The 23,033-nt window shown below is 45.1% G+C and overlaps 2 protein-coding genes across 2 annotated transcripts in view; both read right to left on the minus strand.

Annotated features, from left to right (window-relative positions):
- The window catches only part of PLCB1 (phospholipase C beta 1), a 630,414-nt gene that overhangs the window by 484,240 nt on the left and 123,141 nt on the right, over positions 1-23,033 (minus strand). The window lies entirely within an intron of this gene.
- LOC136620720 (uncharacterized) lies at positions 13,451-17,040 on the minus strand. The gene is made up of 2 exons (XM_066595663.1): positions 15,805-17,040; positions 13,451-15,159 (listed from the first exon to the last, which is right to left on the minus strand). The coding sequence occupies exons 1-2, from the start codon at positions 16,418-16,420 to the stop codon at positions 13,565-13,567; spliced, it is 2,211 nt and encodes a 736-aa protein (XP_066451760.1). The 5' UTR covers positions 16,421-17,040; the 3' UTR covers positions 13,451-13,564.

The raw sequence follows: 23,033 nt of genomic DNA on the forward strand, positions 1-23,033 counted from the left end.
ACGCCTTACTGAAAAATGTCAGTACTTGGATGATTCTCCCTCATGAACAGCGGTGGTATCTAGAGGTAAAGGAGATTAGGGTCTTTGCTCTCTTAGTGACGCCACACGTTACACAGCGTAGACGGATTCGGCAATGACACACACAGGAGAATTGTGGGAGAATTTAGTAAATATTATTCATTATACAAACGACTTTAAAATACAACATGAAAATTATAGATTTTTTTTTCTATTTCTGACTATTTCCTACAAAATTAAGTGATATCAGCTCTAATTTTAAATAATCAAAAAGACCCATAAAAGTCATAAAAGGGAACATAAACTTTTGGGGCAAAATAAGAAATAAAAACGATCAGCTTTTGGAATCCAACATGCCAAAAAGTAAAATCTTGCTCTGAACCTCAAGGCCAAAAACATCGCGATCACAAAACGTGTTAGGATTTGGTCGTATCCATATATGAGAAATACTTAGAGGTTTTTGTGGTAGTCTTTGATGCAGTTTATTGAGCCGAAGCCAGAAGTGGAGCCAGCAGGAAGAAGTAGAAGTCATTCCTTAATAGTGACTATTTTTTTTAACTCCACTTCTTATTTTGGCTTACAAAAACCACATGAAAAGTTGTGTTTTTAAAAACGTGCGAAACAGACCAGAAAGCGAATGCAAAATTCTAGGGCTAAGATCATTGATTCTGTAGTAATGGACTGTAAAATGAGCAGATACCCTGGGGCTGGGTAAGTTGATGGTGGAACTTCTTGTTTAAAGCCAATCAGATGACAGTGACGAGCCTTAAGAACATCGGCCAGCAGATCCCATACTCAACCAGCAGTAATTAGAGTCTTTACCGCTCTCAGCATTATCATGTCTAGAAGCTGCTGCAGAAATGAAATGGCAGGTAGACCATAGGGCAAAAAGAGCTCCTGGAAGCGGCATCACTTTCAATTATAAGTTAAAAAGTATTGTAGAGCTAACAAAATAATAAAACACCATATACTCACTCCAAAGTGCCCTCGCCGCTCCAGCATAAAGTCTCGAAATACTTTTGGGTCCAACAGTCACATGTCCATTTAAACGCATGATCACTGTGGCCAATCAGTAACACTGAGACCAGCGACTGCTTGCAGTGGTTACAGGCTCAGAGGGGATTGTAATCGTTCAACTCGGAAGAGAGCAGAGACCAAGGAGAAGCTGCATGGTAGAGTGCATCCAACTGGATTAGGGAAGTTTAACTTTTTTTGTGAGGGGGGTGGAGTCATAAAACAAATTTGGGTATGAAGAAGGGGAAGTGCAATGGAGTGGGTTGGGTGGTGATGTGGGAGGGGATAATTTTTAATACCCATGTACTGGGTCCACTTGGGTATCAAATGGCTTTGTGTGTACATGAGAACATTGGGAAGCTGGAATGTGCTTTTTATACTTATTTATGCTTTTGTGCCTTTTTCTTTACAATTCAGTAGGAATCATATCGTCAAAAAAATAACTAGACTGTTAAGGATAAATAGGAATTAATGCTTATTATAAAGCAGTGACTCAAATAAACTCAGGGGACTACCAGGCTGTATAAATCCCTATTGTTTTACATGCAACATAGCAGGTGTACAATATAGCTAGATGGTTGCAGAAGAGAGGATATTCGGATCTTTTAATCCAACATGGACAGCATACTGCATTGGAAAATTACAGTAGGGGTCATTAAAGTCATCTGCAGGAAAGAAGAATAGGCTACATGGGTGAGGTATCCCCACATCACAACACAATAGGCCACAGATTACAACAGAGTGGTCTCTAGAATTAATATTTACCTATCCTGCACACGGATGGGAAGCTTAATGGGCTGTAATTATTCTGCAAAGAGATGTATGACCGTAGATAATGCCCTTTCTCGTTCAGTTATGGAAAGGAGGTCTAAAGTGAACATGTGGTTAATGACGAAGGGTTCATATAGTTGTGGCATGTCCACATTGTGGATGTTACAAGTATACAGCGCCCAGTAAGATGTTCTTCTAATGTTGACAAAAAGGATTTTACGTCTAATGTGGCTCAGAGTGCTAAGGCAGCAGAAATGCAGTCCTAAGCTCTCACTCATGACCTGAAGGTTGTGAGTTCAATCCCTGCTTGGTTCAGGTAGCCGTCTCAAGGTTGACTCAGCCTTCCATCCTCCTGCGGTCAGTAAAATGAGTACCAAGCTTGGTGGTGGGGATAATAAACAAATTACCTGAAAGCACTGCGGAATAAGTTGGCGCCATACAAATAGCAAGATTAATTTATAATTTTTTTATGTTATCATTTACTAACTGTTCCACTACATACATATTGTATGTCCTCAGTTGTACCTCATATAAATTACAACACATGGGATCAACTATAAGACCTCTAAAAAAAACATTACGGATTCCTCTCATGTTGGTAATCGCAGAATTTCTGCAGTATTATAGCAACACTTTCTGTAAATTTGGGCAATTTTATATCATTTCATTTTTTGGGTCTTGAGAGGGTTAACAAGCCTCGTAGAGGTGGTGACTGGAAGGGAAAATTGAGAACTAGAGAAGCCTTTTGGATAACGGTTCTGGACAGTCGCCATCCTGGAGGTTTTAATTACCGTTCAGATTTACATTACATTTATTGATGTTTTGTGTTAGCATGTGCTAGTATACCACACTGTTGATTTGAGGTCATGTGCATCCTTAGGCCGGTCTCACACTACCGGGTAGGAATTATGGATTCCACAAGTTTGATCCATGGTAATAAGCGGATCACTCAAATGCATTGGATTACACAATTCTGCTCAAATTAGCAGGTCAGAATTATGTAATACGCTCAGCATGTTCTATTTTACCACTGATATCTTTGATAACAAAGTCCATTGTTCTCTATGGTCACAGATATACCCACAGCGCATAGGCAATTACATTATGTATGGGCTATGGGTATCCGCATCCTCGGTAAGTGACAGCGTGGGAAATGTAAGCAAACAAAAAAAATATCATACTGCATATGACCGTCTGCGTGCGTGCATGGTCATATGTAGTACATTATGCGGTCATTATGAGGAAGAGTCCGGGGTGTGAGGCTTGAAACATGTAAAAGAAATCGAGGGCAGGGCTAAAGGGTAGAGATGAGCGAGCATACTCGCTAAGGCAAACTACTCAAGCGAGTAGTGCCTCATGCGAGTACCTGCCCGCTTGTCTCTGAAGATTCGGCTGCCGGCGCGGGTGAGAGGTGAGTTGCGGCAGTGAGCAGGAGGGAGCGGGGGGGGAGAGAGAGATCTCCCCTCCGTTCCTCCCCACTCTCCCCTGCCGCTCCCCACCCCCCGCCAGCAGCCGAATCTTTAGAGACGAGCCGGCAGGTACTCGAATAAGGCACTACTCGCTCAAGTAGCTCGCTCATCTCTACTAAAGGCCTTTCAAAGGGATTCCCCATACCCAGGAGAGTGGGTGGGAATGGCCCAGCAGCAGGGCTTAAAACTTGATCCCCATAAGCACATTTCACATGTCCTGCTGTAAACTCCTGTTAGTCTCCGCGGGGATTAAGGGAGCCCCTGGGGAGATGATGGGAACCCTCGAGGCTTCCCCTCATCCCTGCAGGAGTTTACAGTGGGACATTTAAAATGTGTTTCTGGGTGTAGCGGCACCGTTGCTATTTGGCAGAAATCCTCCTAATAACTTCTAATCTTCTTTTTGGAGCAACAGACACAACTAAACTCCAGCTCCGATAGGAGTCTATGGAGACTCCTGCGCATCACGCACCAGGGCGGTCAGGTCCTATCTTTTCACACAGCACGGACCTTAGATGCGGGCATTGGAGCCACGCATATCCTATCTTTTTAAGGTGCAGGTTTTTTGTACGTCTAAAATTTCATCATCTGAACGTTTCTATAGGAAACCATTGGTTCTAATAGAAGCAATTTTTTTCACGCCTATTCTGCGTTAAAACCACGCCCTTGTGAAAGAGCCCTTAGATTCCAGTATAGTGTCCGGTGTGGGTGAGCTGGGTTTACTTTCTCTACCGAAATTTATGCAACAAATCTGCGGCAAGTAAATTTATCTTAAGGGCATGTTCCCACTGGCATATCAACTGTCAGATCCGTGTTGGATTATTTTGGATATGAGTCTGACAATTTAATCCTCTGCAGAAGTCCATGGTTGAGCTCTGGAGTTCTACCTCGAACTTTCATGCAGATCTGCCTGAGGATTAAGCCCTAGTCAATGCAGCAAATCCGCGTGTGGGCGTCTGACATGGTTTCCACATGGATTTCACACTGAAACTGTGCCAACAATAGACATTTTAATTATTTTATACTGCAAAGCGGATTTCAAAATGTACATTCAGAAAAATCCATGTCACGTGAACTACACGGCAAATATTTATAGCATTGAAGAGAATGCTGATGTCATGTGAACTTTGGCGCATAATTTGCATGCAAATCTGAAACTAAATTCCGATGTTTGAACGAGACCTAAGGCCGTCTGCAGACGGGCGGGTCGGATTCTCGCTGCGGGACCCGACCCGAGCGCCTGCAGGGAGCAGCGCGTACTCACCCGCGCCCGCGGCTCCGGCTGTTTGATGCGCCGGCTTGCCGGGCAGCCAGCGCATGCGCAGACCGGAGCCGGCGGCGGGTGAGTGACATTTCTGTGCAGGGCTCTGTTAACGCAATCCTATGCAGGCTTCCAGCGGCAGAAATTCCGCGGGAAATCCTGCTGCGGAATTCCCGCTCGTGTGCAGGCGCCCTTACTCTACTGAAAGCGCATCATTTTATGAGCAATATTAATTGTTTGCACTTGTGCAATCATACTAAATTGTAACAAATAGTCATTAATATCAAAATAACTCACAAAACTGTTATAGTATTTCACAGTGGGCATCAGTGTTGGCAGGTTGTTCATTGTCTAATGAGCTACCATAAAGGGTTAAAGTGGCACACCAAAAATTGCCCCAGAAATGCATGGTCCAAGAAAACAAAAAGCTCCTCCCATAAACATATATTTTTTACTTTGGATGGGCAGTATTGTTTACAGAACCAGAGTGTGCCAGTAGGGGCTAAATTTTCACCCTCATTGGCAAACCTTTACATGGTATTATGGGAAGAGCTTTCTGTTTTCTCAGACCATCCATTCACCTCCCACAGGGTGGTATGGTCATCCTATAGATAACCTGCTCCTGGGGTTGGATGGTAGAATCACTTAAGTAGAGGAAGTGGCACAATTTCTTAGTAACTTCAATCGTGGGTTTACGTATGACATACAGCAGACTAATATTTTTTTGGGATATCACTCTGATTCCTTCTGAGAACGGAGAGGACATTCTCCCTTGCAGGAAACCTCATTCTGTTAATTCTACACTAATGGCTGATTCTTGAGTGTAATTAAAAATATCCCTGTTGGAGAATTGGTTAGAACTAAAAGAACCTGCTCACGTAATGAGAACAAGTTACCAAGGTTAACACAAACCTCATAAACATAAATATCCTAAATGGTCCCTCAATAGGGCAGAAGGCATTGTTTCTGCCATTGATGAAGCTGATTTAATTCAGGGTAAAAACAAGAACGAGATATGAGTGTAATGTTGGTTTTTCCACTGCTTACAGCAAACAGTATAACCATGTCATTAATATAATTAAATCAAGTAATGGAACAATACCTCTGCAGCGCCACCTATTGGATGGCAGTATTCCTTCAAATCAATGTACAACTTTTTAACAAGCCTGTAAAACAATGATTGGGAATAGAAAACCCAGCCAGAAAACCATACAGACAGCTTTTTCGTGGTGCTTGCCCCCTGCAGTAGGTTTCTGGCTTGGCTAGTGAGAGGCCTGTGATGTGGGTCAAGAGGGGTGTTGTCTCTCCTTAAGGAGAGCACCTAAAAAAAAAATGTGTGGAGACACTTAGGGGGTGAGTGGGTCAGGGAATGGCATCGTCTCTTCCCAAGGAGAGCACCCAGTAGGGATGTGAGAAGACAACTGAAAAGTGAGTGTGAAGACTTATAAGGCCATGCACACTCCTCAGGTAAGGAGGAGTGGAACAATACCTCTGCAGCACCACCTATTAGATGGCAGCATTTCTTCAAATCAATGTACGACTTTTTAGGAAGTCTGTAAAACAATGATTGGGAATAGGAAGTCAATATAACTAACTAATAATAATTAAAATACATTTGAATATCTGGATGGATTCAAAGTTACAGGAAGCCTTAAGTAATAAAGTGGGATTTGTTTCCAGAAGAGCACCAACAATAGGAAGTATTTTATGACCAAGTTTACTTATTATTGACCATAGATCTTTAGGGTCTTGAATAGCCGTGGTGGGTTTTTACCGCTGTGGCCATAAAGTCTGTAAGTCTTCCATGTCGGCAGCTCCAGGTAAAACTTGTAAATCAAGTGTAACATCAAAAGAATATAAAATTACCAACTATATAAACTGCAATACATCTAATTACAGGTCAGATCTACAATTTGCAGCTCATAGGCTGTACTACAGGACCATTAAAAGTTTGTAACCATAGACACATGTCAGATGTTGCTCATGCTAGAACTAGGTACATGTCGGTGGTGTCTCAACACTTTCATAAAGCTCAGCAGGGAAATACGGATGGCTTTTCTTTCCAAGCTATAGTCAGCTCCGCAGGATAGGAGACTGTAGGAAACTGCTTTCAGATGCAGAAGCTAAATGGATAATAAATATGCATAGTAGATATCCCTATGGATTAAATCGCAGGCATGGTATTGCACTACATTATTAAATGTGAGTTTTTCTTCATACTTTTTTAGTTATATTATCATCTCTCAGCATTAAATCACGTGATTGGTTTTGAAGGGATCATATGATGGGGGTGTTTTAAATAAGTAATTATACTGAGCCCAGAGTGGATAGCCAAGATTACGGATGGATAGTCAGAAACAGGCCTATCTATCAGTGGGAGCTTGTATCCATGTGTATGATTTTAAATGTTCTTAGATTTGCAGATCTTCAGCGGTCGTATTCCTTGGGTTTTTGGCAAGTTACTTAATTCCTATTCTGCTCTGGGATTTTATTCTGTGCACAGAAGGTCTGAATTTGAACTGGTGAGCTGACTATTATTTGTGTGAGTGTGCCAAAAATTGTGCTAAATTCCGGCATAGTAGGAATGAGCATGCCTCTTAGATAGTCACTGATTGGCTGGGGCTCCCCGGTTTTCAACCACTACTGCCTTCTTCTTGATGGGCTACATAGCTCTCAGTGAGCGCTATGTTGTAAAGAGAGAAAATGGAAGAATTACTTCCGCTATTCAACCCGGTGATCATTGGACCGCCAGGTGCCCCCTGACACAGCACAGCTGCAGGGTCCTAGCAGGGGATGTTTTCCCCTGTAACTGGGGCTGCTATGGATGCTGCTCCTATGGATTCCCAAGCCATAGTGGAAAAGAATGAAATTGAAAAAACAAAGACCATGTAAATGACCCCCAGAGGTCTTAATGATGTCATGGGGGGACATAGATGCTATAAAATAGAATTACAAATATAAGTCTACAAAATTACACAATTAAAAAAAACAAAACATATATATATATATATATATATATATATATATATATATATATATATATATATATATATAATAAAGGATATATATATATAATAAAAAAGGATATATATATATACATAATAAAAAAGGATATATATATATGATGAACCGCCACTGATGCAAACCTAAACTGTAGCCATATGCACCTTTTAATCTGAGACTATACAAATTAAATATACTAATTTTAAAAATGAAAAACCATGAATTTTTAAAACATTTTTTTAGCATTTTACCCCTAATAAAACTAAAAAAAACAGGAAGGAAAAAGTCTGTGAAAAAATATCTTAAAAAATAACCTTATATATCACAGGAAAAAAAAACGCAGCAAAAATAATTTTGGCAGCTGAAGAAAAAAAATAGGGCAGTAAAACCATCACATGGGTAAAATTCCCCCCAAAATCCCCCAAATCCTGCTCATTAAGGGGTTAAAAGTTTTTGAAGATTTTCACACATGCACACTGTACATTGTATACATCATTGAACACACAATACTAGTTATTTACAATGAACACGTATTTATTTCCCCATACAAAGCACAAAATCATCCCATCTAGAGCCTTCTAGAATATTCTTCATTCCCAAGTGGACAGTTTTTGTGTTGAACTCTTCATTTCCTGTGAAGCTAGTATTCATTACTGAACTACAGCCAGACAGGAATAATATAAGTGCCGGAGCCCACAAATGGTAAATGGTACAATATAAATAGAGATGAGCGAGTATACTCGCTAAGGCTCGAGCGAGTAGTGCCTTAGCGAGTATCCTCCCGCTCATCTCTAAAGATTTGGGGGCCGGCAGGGGGCGGGGAGCGGCGGGGGAGAGCGGGGAGGAACGGAGGAGAGATCTCTCTCTCCCTCTCTCCCCCCCGCTCCACCCTGCTCACTGCCGCAACTCACCTGTCACCGCGCCGGCAGCCGAATCTTTACAGACGAGCGGGAGGATACTCGGCTAAGGCACTACTCGCTCGAGTAGTTAACCTTAGCGAGTATACTCGCTCATATCTAAATATAAACTATCAGTAAGAGTAATGGCCACTTACATACTGTACCTACCATACAGCAGTGTCCTTTTAGAATAGCTTCAATCGCTGATTATATTAAGGTGGTGGCAGGTTAATATTGTGGGTTGTGTTTTATATTCAGGGATATTGATTGGTTTATAGTTAAAGGAAGAAAAAATACACAAGATAATTCTCAAACCAATTATCAAAGCCACTTTAGGCTAACTACACATTGGCGATAAAATCGCGCCATTTTCACTTGATGCGAGAGTGAATGAAAACGCAGAATTATGAAACCAATAATTTCCAATGGTTTCATTCCCATTTGCGATGTTTTCACTCATACGATGTGGCCTGAAAAAAAAGGAACATCCCTTGTGTTTCTCGCAAAAAAAAAAAAAATGGAAAGAAAAATAGAAAAAGAAAAAAAATAATAAAACAAAAAACCCGTTTTTGCACAATTGTTCCTCCACAATTGTTATTTTAATACTTGTGATTAAAATAAGATTTTAAAATGTAAAAACCCACATGTTTGGTATCTTTGCATCTGTAACTGCTGCTACAAAAAACTTAACACACTTTTTATACTGCATGGCAAATGGTATATAAAAAAAAGAAAAGAAAATGGAGACAAAATGCTTTTTTTGTTCACTTTGCCTCCCCCAAAAAATACAATACAAAATGCTTTAATTAAACTATATGTACCCCACTATGGTACTAACAAAAACTACAGCCCGTCACACAAAAAACAAGCTCTATTATGGAAGAATAATAAAGCAATTAGACTTTGAATGCAGCAATGCAAGAAAAAAACAACTTTTAAAAAAGCGTTTTTAGGCCTTACTCATACGAGCGTATATCTGCCAGCCGATATACACTACCGTGTAATGCACAGGGCGGCGTATATGCCGTCGGGCGGGGGTGGGGGACAGCCCTTCCCTCCCCCTCACCAGCTCTCTGCAAGAGGAAGAGGCGGGACGGGGCAAGAGCTAGTGCGCTGAGCTGCCGCCCTTCGCCGCTGTTTGCAATGGGAGGGGTGGGATGTTGCGGGACTTAGCTCTGCCCCAACCCTCCCATTGCAAACAGCAGCAAGGGGTGGGAAGGAGAAGAGAAGGGGGAGGGAGTTTAGCAGTCACGCTGCTAAACTCCCTCCCAGCTTCCTTCTACTGCAGCTGTCATTGGCTCACTTAGGGATCAAACCATCTGCCCCCGCCCTGACCAGGAGCTTTTACGCTACAGACGTACGCCCCTGTGCACTGATGCATTGTAAACCAATGCATCAGAGGGGCACCATATATCGTCCGGGGTGTGAAAACCAGGCCGATATACGCCAGTTTGAATAAGCCCTTATTGTGCAAAAGTAGTAAACGCTAAATATTTTGGTATTATTGTAATTCTAGCAACCTACAAAAAAATTATCATGTCACTTATGCTGCATTATTAACACTGTAAATCTAAAAACAATTAATAAAAGTTATGAAATACATTGTATGCACCCGAAAAATAACAAAGACTACAACTTACCACATAAAAAACAAGCCCTCATATGGTCATAAAAAAAATAACCTTGTGGTTTTTGAAAAGTGGAGATGACCCCCCCCCCCCTGAATGTCATGTCCTTAGGTCCACAATATGGGTTTAAGGGGTTTTCCAGGATGCAAATATTGATTTCCCTTTTCTCCATATTAAATTGGCGGTGATGGACAGCTCCACCAATCAGCTGTTTGAAGGGGCAGACCTCTTCAGTGTACACCAGGCAAAGTGCATAGTGGCTGTGCCTGGTATTGCAGCTCAATCCCATTCATTTGAATGGAACTGAGCAGCACTTGGACCACCTGACAGATGGACGTAACATCACAGGCCAATGAAGAGGCTACAGCACTCACCCGAGTGCAGAGGTCCCTGCAAACAGCTGATCAATAGGGGAATCAGCCCCCGTCCCCACAACCAATCTGATACTAATTGCTATTCATAGGTCATCAATACTTCTGTCCTGGAAAATCCCTTTAATGGAAACATTATCAATTCAAGGGTCATGGGGTTGGTGCAAAAATGCTCCAGGATCACTGTATCAATACACTACAATGCTCAGTACAAAGGAAAATACTTCAATCACCTCAGTTCAGATTTTCATTGCTATACCCTTCAAAGCATGCACACAGGCAGACCGGTACCATGCTCAGAGTGGTAGACACCTGTCCAAGAACATTCTGATACAAGCCGCATACAAGTGATAGGTCTGGAAATTGCTTCTGCTAAATTAGCCTGGCTGTCACCCTCCAGTACAATGAATTAGAGCAGCCTTTAGTATTTCACTTCTTAATTAAACTTCAGATAATGTCAGCTTAAAATTGCATTCAGACAGCACAATCCATATCCTTCACCCTTGCTGAAGACTTCTTGCCATAGTAATTAGTTATGCTAATAGCCAGGCTTAATAGCAATCCACATGGCTCTGCCCTGCATCGAAGGGCAAGGTCATCATTCCAACTAGAAGTGGCATTCTGATCACATGTGACATAAGGAGTAGTTACAAATGGGTTAATAAATATTGACGTGCAAGGGCCCTTGTGTGCAATTGTGTGCAAGGGCCCTTATTCAATATCAGTGTCTACGGACATTAGTACTTCTTTACAGCACAGATGTAGCAAGCAACAAATGAACGTTCTGATAGTGTTTACCACTTGCCACCCAAGTCAATTTGGTCTACATGGCCCAGCCAACTTTTTCAAATATGGCGTTTCACGTAAAAACTTTTAAATGCTATTACTTATTCAAGTGATTACGAGGCTGTTTTTTTCGTGAGACATTTTACTTCATATTCTTCATATATTTTGGTTGGTGTGTTTTGCGTTTATTTAGAAAAAAAATTAAAAATTTTGAGAAAATTTGACAAAATTTCCATTTTTCGAATTTTTACATTCTTGGTACAGATAGTCTTACCACAACAAGAACATTTACCATATGCCCACGTTATGCCAGCATCACTTTTTATTTTTTCCGGACATTACAAGACTTATAAGTATAGCAGCAATTTTTGAAATTTGGAAGAACATACCCAAACTCAGAACAGTTCAGTTTTGAAGTGGGATTGTTGGGCCTGCGCATTAGAAAACCCCTATAAATCACCCCATTATAAAAACTGCCCCCTCCATGTATTCAAAGCCACATTTAAGAACTTCGTTAACCCTTTAGGTGTTTCATGGGACTTAAAGCAAAGTGGAGGTGAAATGCAAATATTTCAATTTTTTTGCAGATTTTCAATTGTAGTTAGTTTTCTCTGCATCACAGATGGAATTAACAGATAAACAATTTTCAATATTTAGTACCCTGATTCTGTAGTTTTCAGAAATATCCCATATGTGGCCCTAGTGTGCAACTAGACTCAAACACAGGCCCCAGAAATAAAGGAGCACATCAGGGATTTCGGAGTCTCCCTTTTATTCGGACATTCCAGGCACCATCTTCGGTGTGTTCACATGGTGGAATTTGAACCAATTTTTTTTGTGTCATGGATTCCACCTCTACAACCGCAGTAGAGATCCGTGACTAAGGCACATATTTCTGCCGCAGATTCACGCATGTATTTAGCCCTGTCAATAGTCAAAATCCATGTGCAGAGTTTCTGGATCTGCACAGAATCACGTTGCAAATTCTGCTCACAAATTTGGCCCTTGACAGGGTTAAATCCGCATTCTAATGAAGTTTTTTAATATATTGTATAAGCAAACAAATACGGAGAAGAAAAAAGTAGGAATAACTTAAATAAAGTTTTTTATTATAAAAATAAAGAATATTAGAAGCTGAAAAAAATATATTCCCATTAAAAAAATTATAATAAGTATTTGAGGTTTTGTCACATTTGTTTAACTGCAATCTATTAAAAAAGCATTATTTCTTTCTCCCAGTGAAAGCCATAAAAAAAACCATACCCAGAGTCAGAATTGTGCTTTTTAGTCAGCATGTCTCCAAGATGAAGTTAAATTAAAAAGGCGTTCAAAAAGTGACATGTGTCCCAAAATGGTACCAATAGAAACTACAGGTCATGAGGCAGAAAACAAGCCACAACTAGAGTTAAGCGAACGAACTCTGCCGAGCTTGATGCTCGTTAGAGTATTAGCGTACTCGATGGTGCTCATTACTCGAACGAGCCTCACGCAGTGTTCGACCCAGCCCCAGTTTTTGGCTCCTCCCCGCCGCAATGCAGCGCGCGCGTCAATGGCAAATTTTTTGGCTGGCAGGCAGGGGAGAGAGAGAGAGAGAGAGAGAGAGAGAGAGAGAGAGAACATGTACCAAGAAAAAAAAAAAGCTCGGGACCCGGCGTCCCACATACAAAAATGCTTGAGTCTCCCATTGTAGTCAATGGGGTTCGTTACTCGAGAAGAGCTCTCGAATTTTACAAAAAGCTCGACTCGAATAATGGTGGACCCGAGCATTTGGGTGCTCGCTCATCTCTAGCCCCAACCCATTCAGCAGAAAAGACAAAAAAAATTCTGGCAGTCAGAAGATGGTGACAGAAAGTAAGCAGAAAACAGATATTTTTGGTATAACTTACCGTAAAATCTCTTTCTCGTCGCGTTCATTGGGGGCCACAGCCTAGACCATGGGATATAGCCACTGCCCTAGGAGGCGACACTAAGCAAAAAAAGTGTTAGCTCCTCCCCGCTGGCTATATCCCCCCTGCAGGCACTCAGCTAATTAGTCTGTCTGCAAGCAGTAGGTAGCCAGTGGGAGTACATTTATACATATTGTGTTATATACATACCAAACATAAATCTGGCGTAATTCTTTGCCACCAAAAAAATGACCGAAGAACAGAGAGTTACGGCAACCGCCTAAATAACAAGGGGTGGGTGCTGTGGCCCCCAATGAACGCGACGAGAAAGAGATTTTACAGTAAGTTATACCAAAAATATCTGTTTCTCGTCCGTATCATTGGGGGCCACAGCCTAGACCATGGGACGTTCACAAGCAGTCCCGAAAAAAACATATACTGGGTGGGCACTGCACGTGCGGTCAAACGACTGCCGCCTGCAGGATTTTCCGTCCAAGAGCGGCATCGGATGATGCGGCTATATGGACTCTATAAAACTTCGAAAATGTATGCACGGAAGTCCAGGTGGCTGCCTTGCACACCTGGAGGGCTGAGGCTCCGTGACGGACTGCCCAGGAGGCCCCCACCGCCTGTGTGGAGTGGGCCGTAACCCGAAATGGTGGCGAGCGTCCCGAGGCTCGATATGCTTCCGTTATCAGGGACCTTATCCATTTTGATAGGGTGACTTTTGAGGCTGCTAGGCCCCTTCGAGTCCCCTCCGGAATAACGAAGAGGGAGTCGGTCTTGCGGAAATCCCTTGTTCTCTTCACATAGGTTCTCAGCGCCCTTACTACGTCCAGGTGGTGTAGCAGTTTTTCCTTTTTGTGTACTGGATTTGGACAAAAGGAGGGCAAAACGATTTCCTCATTAATATGAAACTGAGAGACTACTTTTGGTAAAAACTCGGGTGATGGTCTTAGTACCACTTTGTCCTGGTGAAAGGCCATATATGGTGTTTGTATAGACAGTGCCGCTAGTTCTGAGACCCTTCGGATCGATGTGATGGCGACGAGGAATGCCACCTTCCAGGTTAGTAACCGCATCGGGATTTCCTTGAGCGGCTCAAACGGCTGGACCGTAATAGTGTCTAACACGAGATTGAGCTCCCAAGTTTGGACCGGAGGCTTAAACGGGGGTGTTGTATGGGCAACTCCTTGCAGGAAAGTCCGTACTGCCATCCTGTTTGCAATTGGTCTTTGGAACAGTACCGTTAGTGCTGACACCTGGCCCCTCAGCGACCCTACCCTTAATCCTATTTCAAGGCCTGATTGTAGGAATGCAAGAATCCTGGACACCGAAAATTGCATTGGTTGTAAACGCCTCTCCTCGCACCAGATGAAGAAGCGCTTCCAGACTCTATAGTAGATTGCTGATGAGGCTGCTTTCCTGGCTCGTATCATTGTCTGGATGACATTTTCCGCATAACCTTTCCTTCTCAATACCTCGGTCTCAACGGCCAGGCCGTCAAATGTAGAGACCTGGAATCCGGGTGAACAAAAGGCCCCTGGGATAGCAGGTCTCTTCGCTCCGGAAGGTGCCACGGTGTGTCGTACAGCATTTCTATGATGGCCGCGTACCAGCTCCTTCTTGGCCAATTTGGTGCTACCAATATCGCCGGTCGCCCTTCCTGCTTGATTTTTCCCAGGATCCTCGGTATGAGCGGGATTGGCGGGAATACGTATAGGAGTTTGTACTCCCTCCACGGAATTGTCAGGGCATCGGTTGCCGCTGCCTGTGGGTCCCGGGCTCGGGACACAAATGGGTGTATCTTGCAGTTCAACCGTGACGCCATGAGGTCCACATCTGGTGTGCCCCATTTCCGGCATATCGTCTGAAAAATTTCTGGATGCAGGCCCCATTCGCCGGGATCTATCCTTTCCCGGCTTAGGTAATCCGCCATCCAGTTTTCTACTCCGGGGATGTACACCGCGGATATTGAGCTTAGATGCCTCTCTGCCCATGTCAGTATGGCTGCCACCTCGCTCATTACCGACGAGCTCCGTGTCCCACCTTGCCGGTTGATATAGGCCACCGCTGTGGTGTTGTCCGTCTGGATGCATACGCTTTTTCTCTTGAGACTGGGCCCGAAGTGTTGGAGCGTCCGGTAGATAGCTCGCAGTTCTAGAATGTTTATGTGAAGCCTTGCCTCTCTTTGTGACCACTCTCCCTGAACCGATTGGTCCCTCAGTGTTCCGCCCCAACCCGAAAGGCTGGCGTCCGTCGTCACTACTGTCCATTGCCTGGGGCCCAACGGTCGCCCTGCCTGCAGCCTGCCAGGTCTCAGCCACCATTTCAGTGACCCTCGGACCTGAGGGGTTATCTGGATCTGCCGTTCCAGGGTCAGCCGGGACCCATCCCAGCGTGACAGTATCAGGTGTTGTAACATCCTTGATCGGAACTGAGCGAAGGGGATTGCCTCGAATGCTGCCACCATCTGGCCCAGGATAGCCATGCAGTATCTGATGGTCAGTGGTTTCCCCTGCCTTAGGGACCGGACGCCCTGCCGGAGCTTGTGTGCCTTTGCTTGAGGTAGCAGGATCCGGTGGAGGCTGGTGTCGAATATCATGCCCAGAAATTGCAAACGTTGCGTTGGTATTAGGCATGACTTTTCGTGGTTCACTATCCAGCCGAATTCTTGTAGGGTTTTTATCGTAACGTTCAGGCTCCTGACGTTGTCGTCCAACGATGGTGCTTTTATTAGTATGTCGTCTAGGTATGGAATAGCTTCTATACCTTCCGCATGAACTAGCGCCATCACTGCTGCTAGTACCTTCGTGAAAACTCTTGGTGACGTAGACAGGCCGAATGGCAGCGCCGTAAACTGAAAGTGCCTTCCCTGTGTTTCGAAGCGGAGGAATTTCTGATGTGTTTCCCGGATTGGGATATGAAGGTAGGCGTCCTTGATATCTATCGAGGACAGAAATTCCCCCGGCTGCATGGATGTAATCACGGACTTGACTGACTCCATACGGAAATGTTTTGTCCTGACGAATCGATTCAATCTCCTTAAGTCCAGGACCGGTCTCACTCTGCCATCCTTTTTGGGTACTAGGAAAAGGTTCGAGTAGAACCCCTGCCTCTCCTGGGCTCCTGGCACTGGTTTCACAACCCCTTGTGCTAGTAGGTTCTGTACTGCTTGTTGTAAGTTGGCTACCCCTTCCGGAGAGGACGGCACTCTGGACTTGCAGAAAAAATTCCGTGGGAGGGTTGTGAATTCGATTGAGTACCCGGATGTCACAATCTCCTGTACCCACTTGTCGTTCACGCGCCTCCCCCATGTCTCCCAAAATTGGGAGAGTCTGCCCCCCACCCTGGTGACACTGGGTGGGGGCAGTGCCTCATGCCACGTTTTTTGGTCCCGCCATTTTCGATGTTCCGGGTCGGGGTCGCCACGTCTGTTTTGTTTTAAATGAGGGGCCCCTCTTAGACTCTGCAGGGGTTCTCGTAGAGTGGGACCACTGCCCCGCCCCTGGGCGGGATGGAAAGCGCCGAAAGGGCCTAAAGAACGGCTTCTTTCTTAATGGGGCCTTCTCCTTCCTTGCCGCCATTTGCGGTAGTGACGTGCTCTTGCCGCCTGTGGCATCCTTTATCATGACATCCAGTTTGGGGCCGAATAGCCTGTCTCCTTCAAACGGCAATTTCGTTAGCGCTATTTTGGACGCTGTATCCGCTGACCAGCTCTTCAGCCAGAGTGTTCTCCTTGTCGCTACCGATGCGGCGGACGCCCGGGCCACAAATTTGGCTGCGTCAAGCTGAGCTGTGCATACAAACTTATTTGCCTGTATGATATTATCTGTCAGCTCGAGCAACTCGCTTGGTGGAGCGCCTGCTATGATGTCTTTCCGTAATTGTTTGGCCCAGGCTGTGGACGCCTTACTGACCCATGCAGCCGCAAATATCGGTTGTAAGGCTGTGCCTGTGGCTTGAAACACTGTTTTTGCCAAGGTGTCCAGCTTCCTGTCTTGCGGGTTCGCTAGCGTCGCTACTTCGGCTGTTGGCAATGCTGTGCTCCTAGCTAGTCGTGACACGGGTGGGTCGACTACTGGAGGTACCGCCCAACCCTTTTTCAAGCCCCCTGGGAACGGGTAAGTAATTTCCCAAGTCTTCCCGGGTTGCCTGAATTTTTTATCCGGGTTCTGCCACTCCTTGTTAAGGGCTTCCGAGAAATCCGGGTGGTCCGGAAAGACCTGTCGTGATTTCCTCTGTCGTCTAAACGACACCGTGGACGGGGCCGTCTCTACTGTTTCTTCCGTAACCTGGAGGGTTTCCCTTACGGATATCACCAGGCTGTCCATTAGGCTGGCTAGGCGTGACACTTGCTCTTCGTCTAGTTCAGACATTGACGAGGCATCAGAGCGGTCGTAGTCTTCCGACTCGCTGCCCTCACCTGCCGTTTGGGCCGTGTCATGGGATGCCCGAGAGCACGACGCTCGTGGGGACTCATCGTGAGCCCGGGCCTGTCTTGTAGAATACCGGGATCGCGACGAGTGCCGTGATCTATGATACGTATGCACAGATTCTCTGGAGCCATGGGAGCCGCGAGAGTCCCCGGACCGCCTGGACCTGGGGGACCTACCTGACCTCCTGGTGCGCCGTGACCTCCGGGGGGAGTCCTCGCTACTGCGGGACCTCCTCCTCTTGCGTGTCCTCCCTCGTGCGTATTCCGAGGAGGACGCGTCGGAGCTAAGCTCTAACCGGCGTAAAATTGCCGCAGAGGATGAGGCCAGGCCGGAAACGGCAGCAGCCAGGGACCTTGCCCATTGGGGCTCGGGCCCTGGCTCCACAGGGGCGGCGGGGGGCACCGGAGTCCCTGGGGGAGCGCGTGCCGTGGTGCATCCCGCGCAGCGGGGGTCGGTTTGACCGTACGCAAATTTAACGCTGCATGTAGAGCAAGCGTAGTGCTTCACCCTCCCCTTGGCCGGGCTGGAACCCTCTGATCTGGGGTCAGACATGGTAACACAACACAATTTGCAACTGGTGGGTACCGTTTACAGGAATGCCTGCAGGGGGGGGAGGGGAGGGCGAGGGGAGAACACCGCAAAGTGCCGCCTTGGGCAAGGCTTACCCGGTCTAGCAGCTGTTTGTGCGGTTCCCCCGATCCAGCTGGAGCCTCTGGTCCTGACGTTTGAATGTTGTCGGGAGTCGACGTGGGTACACACACACGACCTTGTAGCGTTGGTGACCCGGCAGGCGTTGTGGCAGGGACTTGCTTCGGCGTTGTCACTGCTGCTGGTGCCCGAAACAGGAGGTGCTGCTGCTGTCCGGATGCTTCTCCACAGCAGAGGGACACTGCAGAGCTGGATGGCTGGACGGCTGCTGCTCAGAAGCGCTGCTGCCCCTCAGGAGGGCTGCTGCTCAGGCGGGCTCTGCTGCTCAGGAGGGCTGCTGCTCAGGAGGGCTGCTGCTCAGGAGGGCTGCTGCTCAGGCTGCTGTGGGCTCGGGGAGCTGCACAGTGCCGGGCTCCGGCATGCGTGTAGGCAAGCTGACACGCTGTGCTGCAGAGAGCGGCCATTCTTTTTCCTGGCTGCCCTTTTTAAGCTTGCCGCGGTCGGAGGGGGCGTGGCCTGGCCGGGAAGCGTCCCCGTGACCCGGAAGTGACGTCTTCCGGCCGTGACGACGGCGCTCCGCCCCCCGGAGCGCTACGCCCGGAAGTGGCTTGCCGGCCGGCGCCCCGGCGTCCTGCCCTGCCCTGCCCCGCTCCGCTTCTATCCCTGCCAAGGGAGAAACTGCCGCCGCTGCTGCTGCCTCTGCCGTCCGAGAGTTTGTGATGCCGCGTATCCCAGGTAACCTGCGTCTTGTTCCGCTGCCGCTGCGAGGAGCGAGTCCCGAGTGACTATTTTCTGGTGCTTCTCATGTGGGGTCCCAGGTGGAAAGCTGCCCTCGCTTAGTCCCAAACAGGGTATTGTTCTGGGGGCCACAGCCTGTCCACACGTCGACAGCTCCAGCAGTGCTGCCCCCTACGCGTCACCGTCAGACAGTGCGCTACTCCAGGGAGGGGGAGCCCTATGGCTGGCGGGTAACCGACTCAGATGCGCATTGCATGGTCGGGCCCCTTTTTCTTCTCTGGGTGACACGCCGCAGTAGTGGTGGAGACACCCCCTGCCTGCGTCTCCCCCGGGAGGCCAGTAAAGCCAGGGAAAAGCCCCGACTCCCCGGATTCCCGTGAATAGCTTTTTCTACGTCTGCCTCCTAGCAGACACTAAGCTAAAGACTAATTAGCTGAGTGCCTGCAGGGGGGATATAGCCAGCGGGGAGGAGCTAACACTTTTTTTGCTTAGTGTCGCCTCCTAGGGCAGTGGCTATATCCCATGGTCTAGGCTGTGGCCCCCAATGATACGGACGAGAAATATATATATATGTTATATATATATTATAACATAAAAAACTATGTAAATTTGGTATCACCATACTGATCCACAAAATGAAATTAATATATCATTTAGTACGAGGTTCAAACAAGACTCCCACCCATCCAAAATGGTGCATCCGCCTTCCATTTCACCCCACTAAGAATTTATTTTTTAAAAAACTACCTTCACTCTGGAGCGCCTATTTTTGTCTCTCTCTGGCAACTGAAGACAGACCCATATGGCTCTATCTGGGGCCATCTTCAGCTGCTGGGAGGAGCCGAAAACAGCCGACAGAGCAAGAGCGCTCCAGCGTGAAAGTGTAGGTACTCTTTACGTTTTTAGTACATCATATGGTACATTAAATTGTACTATTAAAAAATACAGCTTTATTCTAAAAAACAGCCCTTGATATGCTATGTTGACAAAAAAAAAAAATCATGTTTTTTTTGGGGGGGGGGGGGGGTGGGAGTGGGGAGGAGCAAACACAAATGAACAATGGCTGCATCCTCAAGTGGGTAATACTTTGAGATTCAGGCTTTAGAATTTTTCCATGTTTTTGAGATAAACTATCTCCATATACTAACAATACATCTCTCCAACACCAATGGTCAAGACATCATCCCATCTTCTGACTCAAGTGGGGGCCTGAACCCAATCTTTGTGCACAGAAATGGCAACATCATTTGGAAACTCTTTCTATCCAGTTGAGCGTATGGACTCCTAATAAAAGTTTGTATTTAGCCCAGAGAGGGGCAGCATCCATAGAAGCCGATGACATTGGACACATTATACTGACCTCAGTGTTCTTCGAATTGTACAGCACACATTTGCACAATGTCAAGCCCAGGGCTCTGAAATCTGCATATGTTATGTGACATTTAATGAATAATCCCAATTTTATGTATAACTGTTGCTTTACATATTTATAAGTCATCCTACTGGCCACAAATGAAATCAATTTACATAATGTACACGTTCTACAGGAGCAACAGGAACACATTAGATGTTTTGTATCTATTTAGCATCAGAAAATGTTTCACGTGAGCTAATTCTTGTTTTGTAACTGTGAGCAGGGAAATATTAATGGGCATGTGATATAAAACATCCGCCATGAACCTAAGGCTGGTCTCATACGACCGGATTTGTATTGTGTGTTTTCCTCAATCGGCATCCACGCTGACTTGATAGGCATGTAGTTTGGATTTTTTCTTCACACTCTTGGGTCCCATCACTATAATGAGTTTTTTTTAGCAGGCGGGGATTTATATACACCTTTAAACATTTTTTAAAATCAATGTGTTTTTGGAAATGAAGACTTTTTGTAATTCGTTTGCATTAAAAAAAATGGTTGATACAGACTGGATGACTGAAATCTTAAAAAATGTTGTCAATCAGAGTAAACTAACAGTTTCTCCCCTGGCCTGTTGTTAACCTGCATTTACTGCCTTTCCAATGAGCTATTACAAAGGGCTGTATGATAGTGCTGGGTGATGGTGGAGGAGATCAAGAGGACAGAGCAGAGAAAGTTATTATTACAGAGGCTATTATTCACTCCAGGTGAGGTTCCTGCTCTTATCAGCAGTGAGTGGGAATGGAATCACCAGCTACTCAGAGAGAAAATCAGAGATAGCTGTGTAGTATTGAGGGGGCGTTGCTATGCTACACAGCCTTTGAAAGAGAAGACGGGTGGGGGAGCTGAGCTTGTGTATGTTCATGAGCGAGACCAGCATATTAGTGCTGGGAGCACCCCTGAGCTCCAAAAATAAATATAGCACAGCCTGTAAACCAAGTTTGAGACTTTTTTAATGCCTGAGAAGGAAACTGCAATGCAAGAACAAAATAAGTTCATTATATTATCTGCAGGAACATAGTAAGAAATGTGTGTATTAATTTTTCATGCACAAAGGTTTCTATAGCCTTTCAACTTTTATCTTATGTATGGCTTTATTCTGTAGACTATAGTAGTTAAGTTGGCTATACATTGATTTGTCTGTCTGTGGGTGAGCACCACTTAGTTACATGTGGCTTACTGCATAGAAGTCGTTACAGGAAGTTATACTATACATTATAGCTCAGGTTTATTTCATGTCTCTCAATTAGGCAGTAGGAAGCATTCAAGTAAATTGTATATATTGGGTATAAAATACATAAGACAAAGGCTAAAAGTGCAGAAACAAGACTTATTCTAAGTCCTCCGCTATATCTGCTAATTGTGCACTGAAGGGAAGGCATTGAAGAGACATTGGAAAAGCGGTGATAGACTTTATTAAATATTGACTGCTGAGATTGTTCTATTTACTGAGTAACAGGTTTAGTGAGGATGTAAGAGAAATGCTGCCATGTAATAATTTATGATGAACTAACAAATGAAATCAGTGTGGTGCCAGTGATGTAGGGCACAAGGCATTGGTTCAATAACAAAGGCAGGAAAAGCAATGGGAAACCAGACACAGATAACAGGAAATAAAGCAGGCAGACTGCCTGATGGGCTATATTGACCATTAACAAAATGTATTTCTGTGTCATGTTTTTATAGATAATCAAAGCTTTGTGCAAGAGAGTGGGAAAAAAATGGCTGCATTTACAGCTATCCGAGATCTTGTGAACATCTTGCAGGAAAAATAGAAGTGGTTTAAAACTTACCTCCTAAAGTTAAGGGAAAGTCTGGGAGATTTGCTTTCTGTACTGTTCAACAGAGTTCATATGCCATTGGAGATTTATGGTCATTGCTTTTACTTTTACATCAAAGACTTAGCTGGGGGGGCTGGTGAGGCATGTGACCAGGTGGGGAATGGCACCAAAAAGTCATCTTGCTTTGACCAAGTTATTTGACTGGGGAAGAAAACTAAATTTTTGCCCCTAGTGAAAGAAAACCAAAAGCAACCAATCAACATATTTCAATTGATTGAAACATATTTTCAGTTGATCAATTCTCTGTGGGATCGTTAGTATGAATGATCCCACCAGAGGCTTGCCAGACTAAACTGGCTGATGAGGAAAAAAGTACCTGAAAAAACACCCTAGCTGCATTACATAAAAAATAGGGAACACATTACCTAGCAGGCCCGATCCGGGTTCCTCCTGCTGCTCTCCAGAACTCCAACGTGCTTCCTGCAGTACTCGGCCGGACCACTTCCTGGTTACGGAATTAAAAAATCCCACCTCTAGGAGTCGATGGCTCTGATTAGTTTGAGTGCTGTTCAGTCAATCAATGCAGCGCTCGATGAACCAATGCGATGGCTTTGATTGGTTCATCAAGGACTGCATTGATTGGCTGAGCAGCGCTCGAGAACAAATCAGAGCCATCGCTTCCTGGAGGTGGGATTTATGAATCCTGTAACCAGGAAGTGATCTTCTGTGGATGGCCGAAGACTGCAAGAAGCACGTCGGAGCTCCGAAGAGCAGCGGGAGGGACCCGGATAGGGCCTGCAAGATAATGTGTTACCTATTTTTTATGTAATGCAGCTAGGGTGTTTTTTCTGGGTAGGGCTTATTTTTGGGGAACTAGTAATAAAATATACAGTTATTTTCAAAAATATTA

The sequence above is a fragment of the Eleutherodactylus coqui genome, chromosome 3 (genome assembly GCF_035609145.1).
Source record: "Eleutherodactylus coqui strain aEleCoq1 chromosome 3, aEleCoq1.hap1, whole genome shotgun sequence".
NCBI classification, from domain to species: Eukaryota; Metazoa; Chordata; class Amphibia; order Anura; family Eleutherodactylidae; genus Eleutherodactylus; species Eleutherodactylus coqui.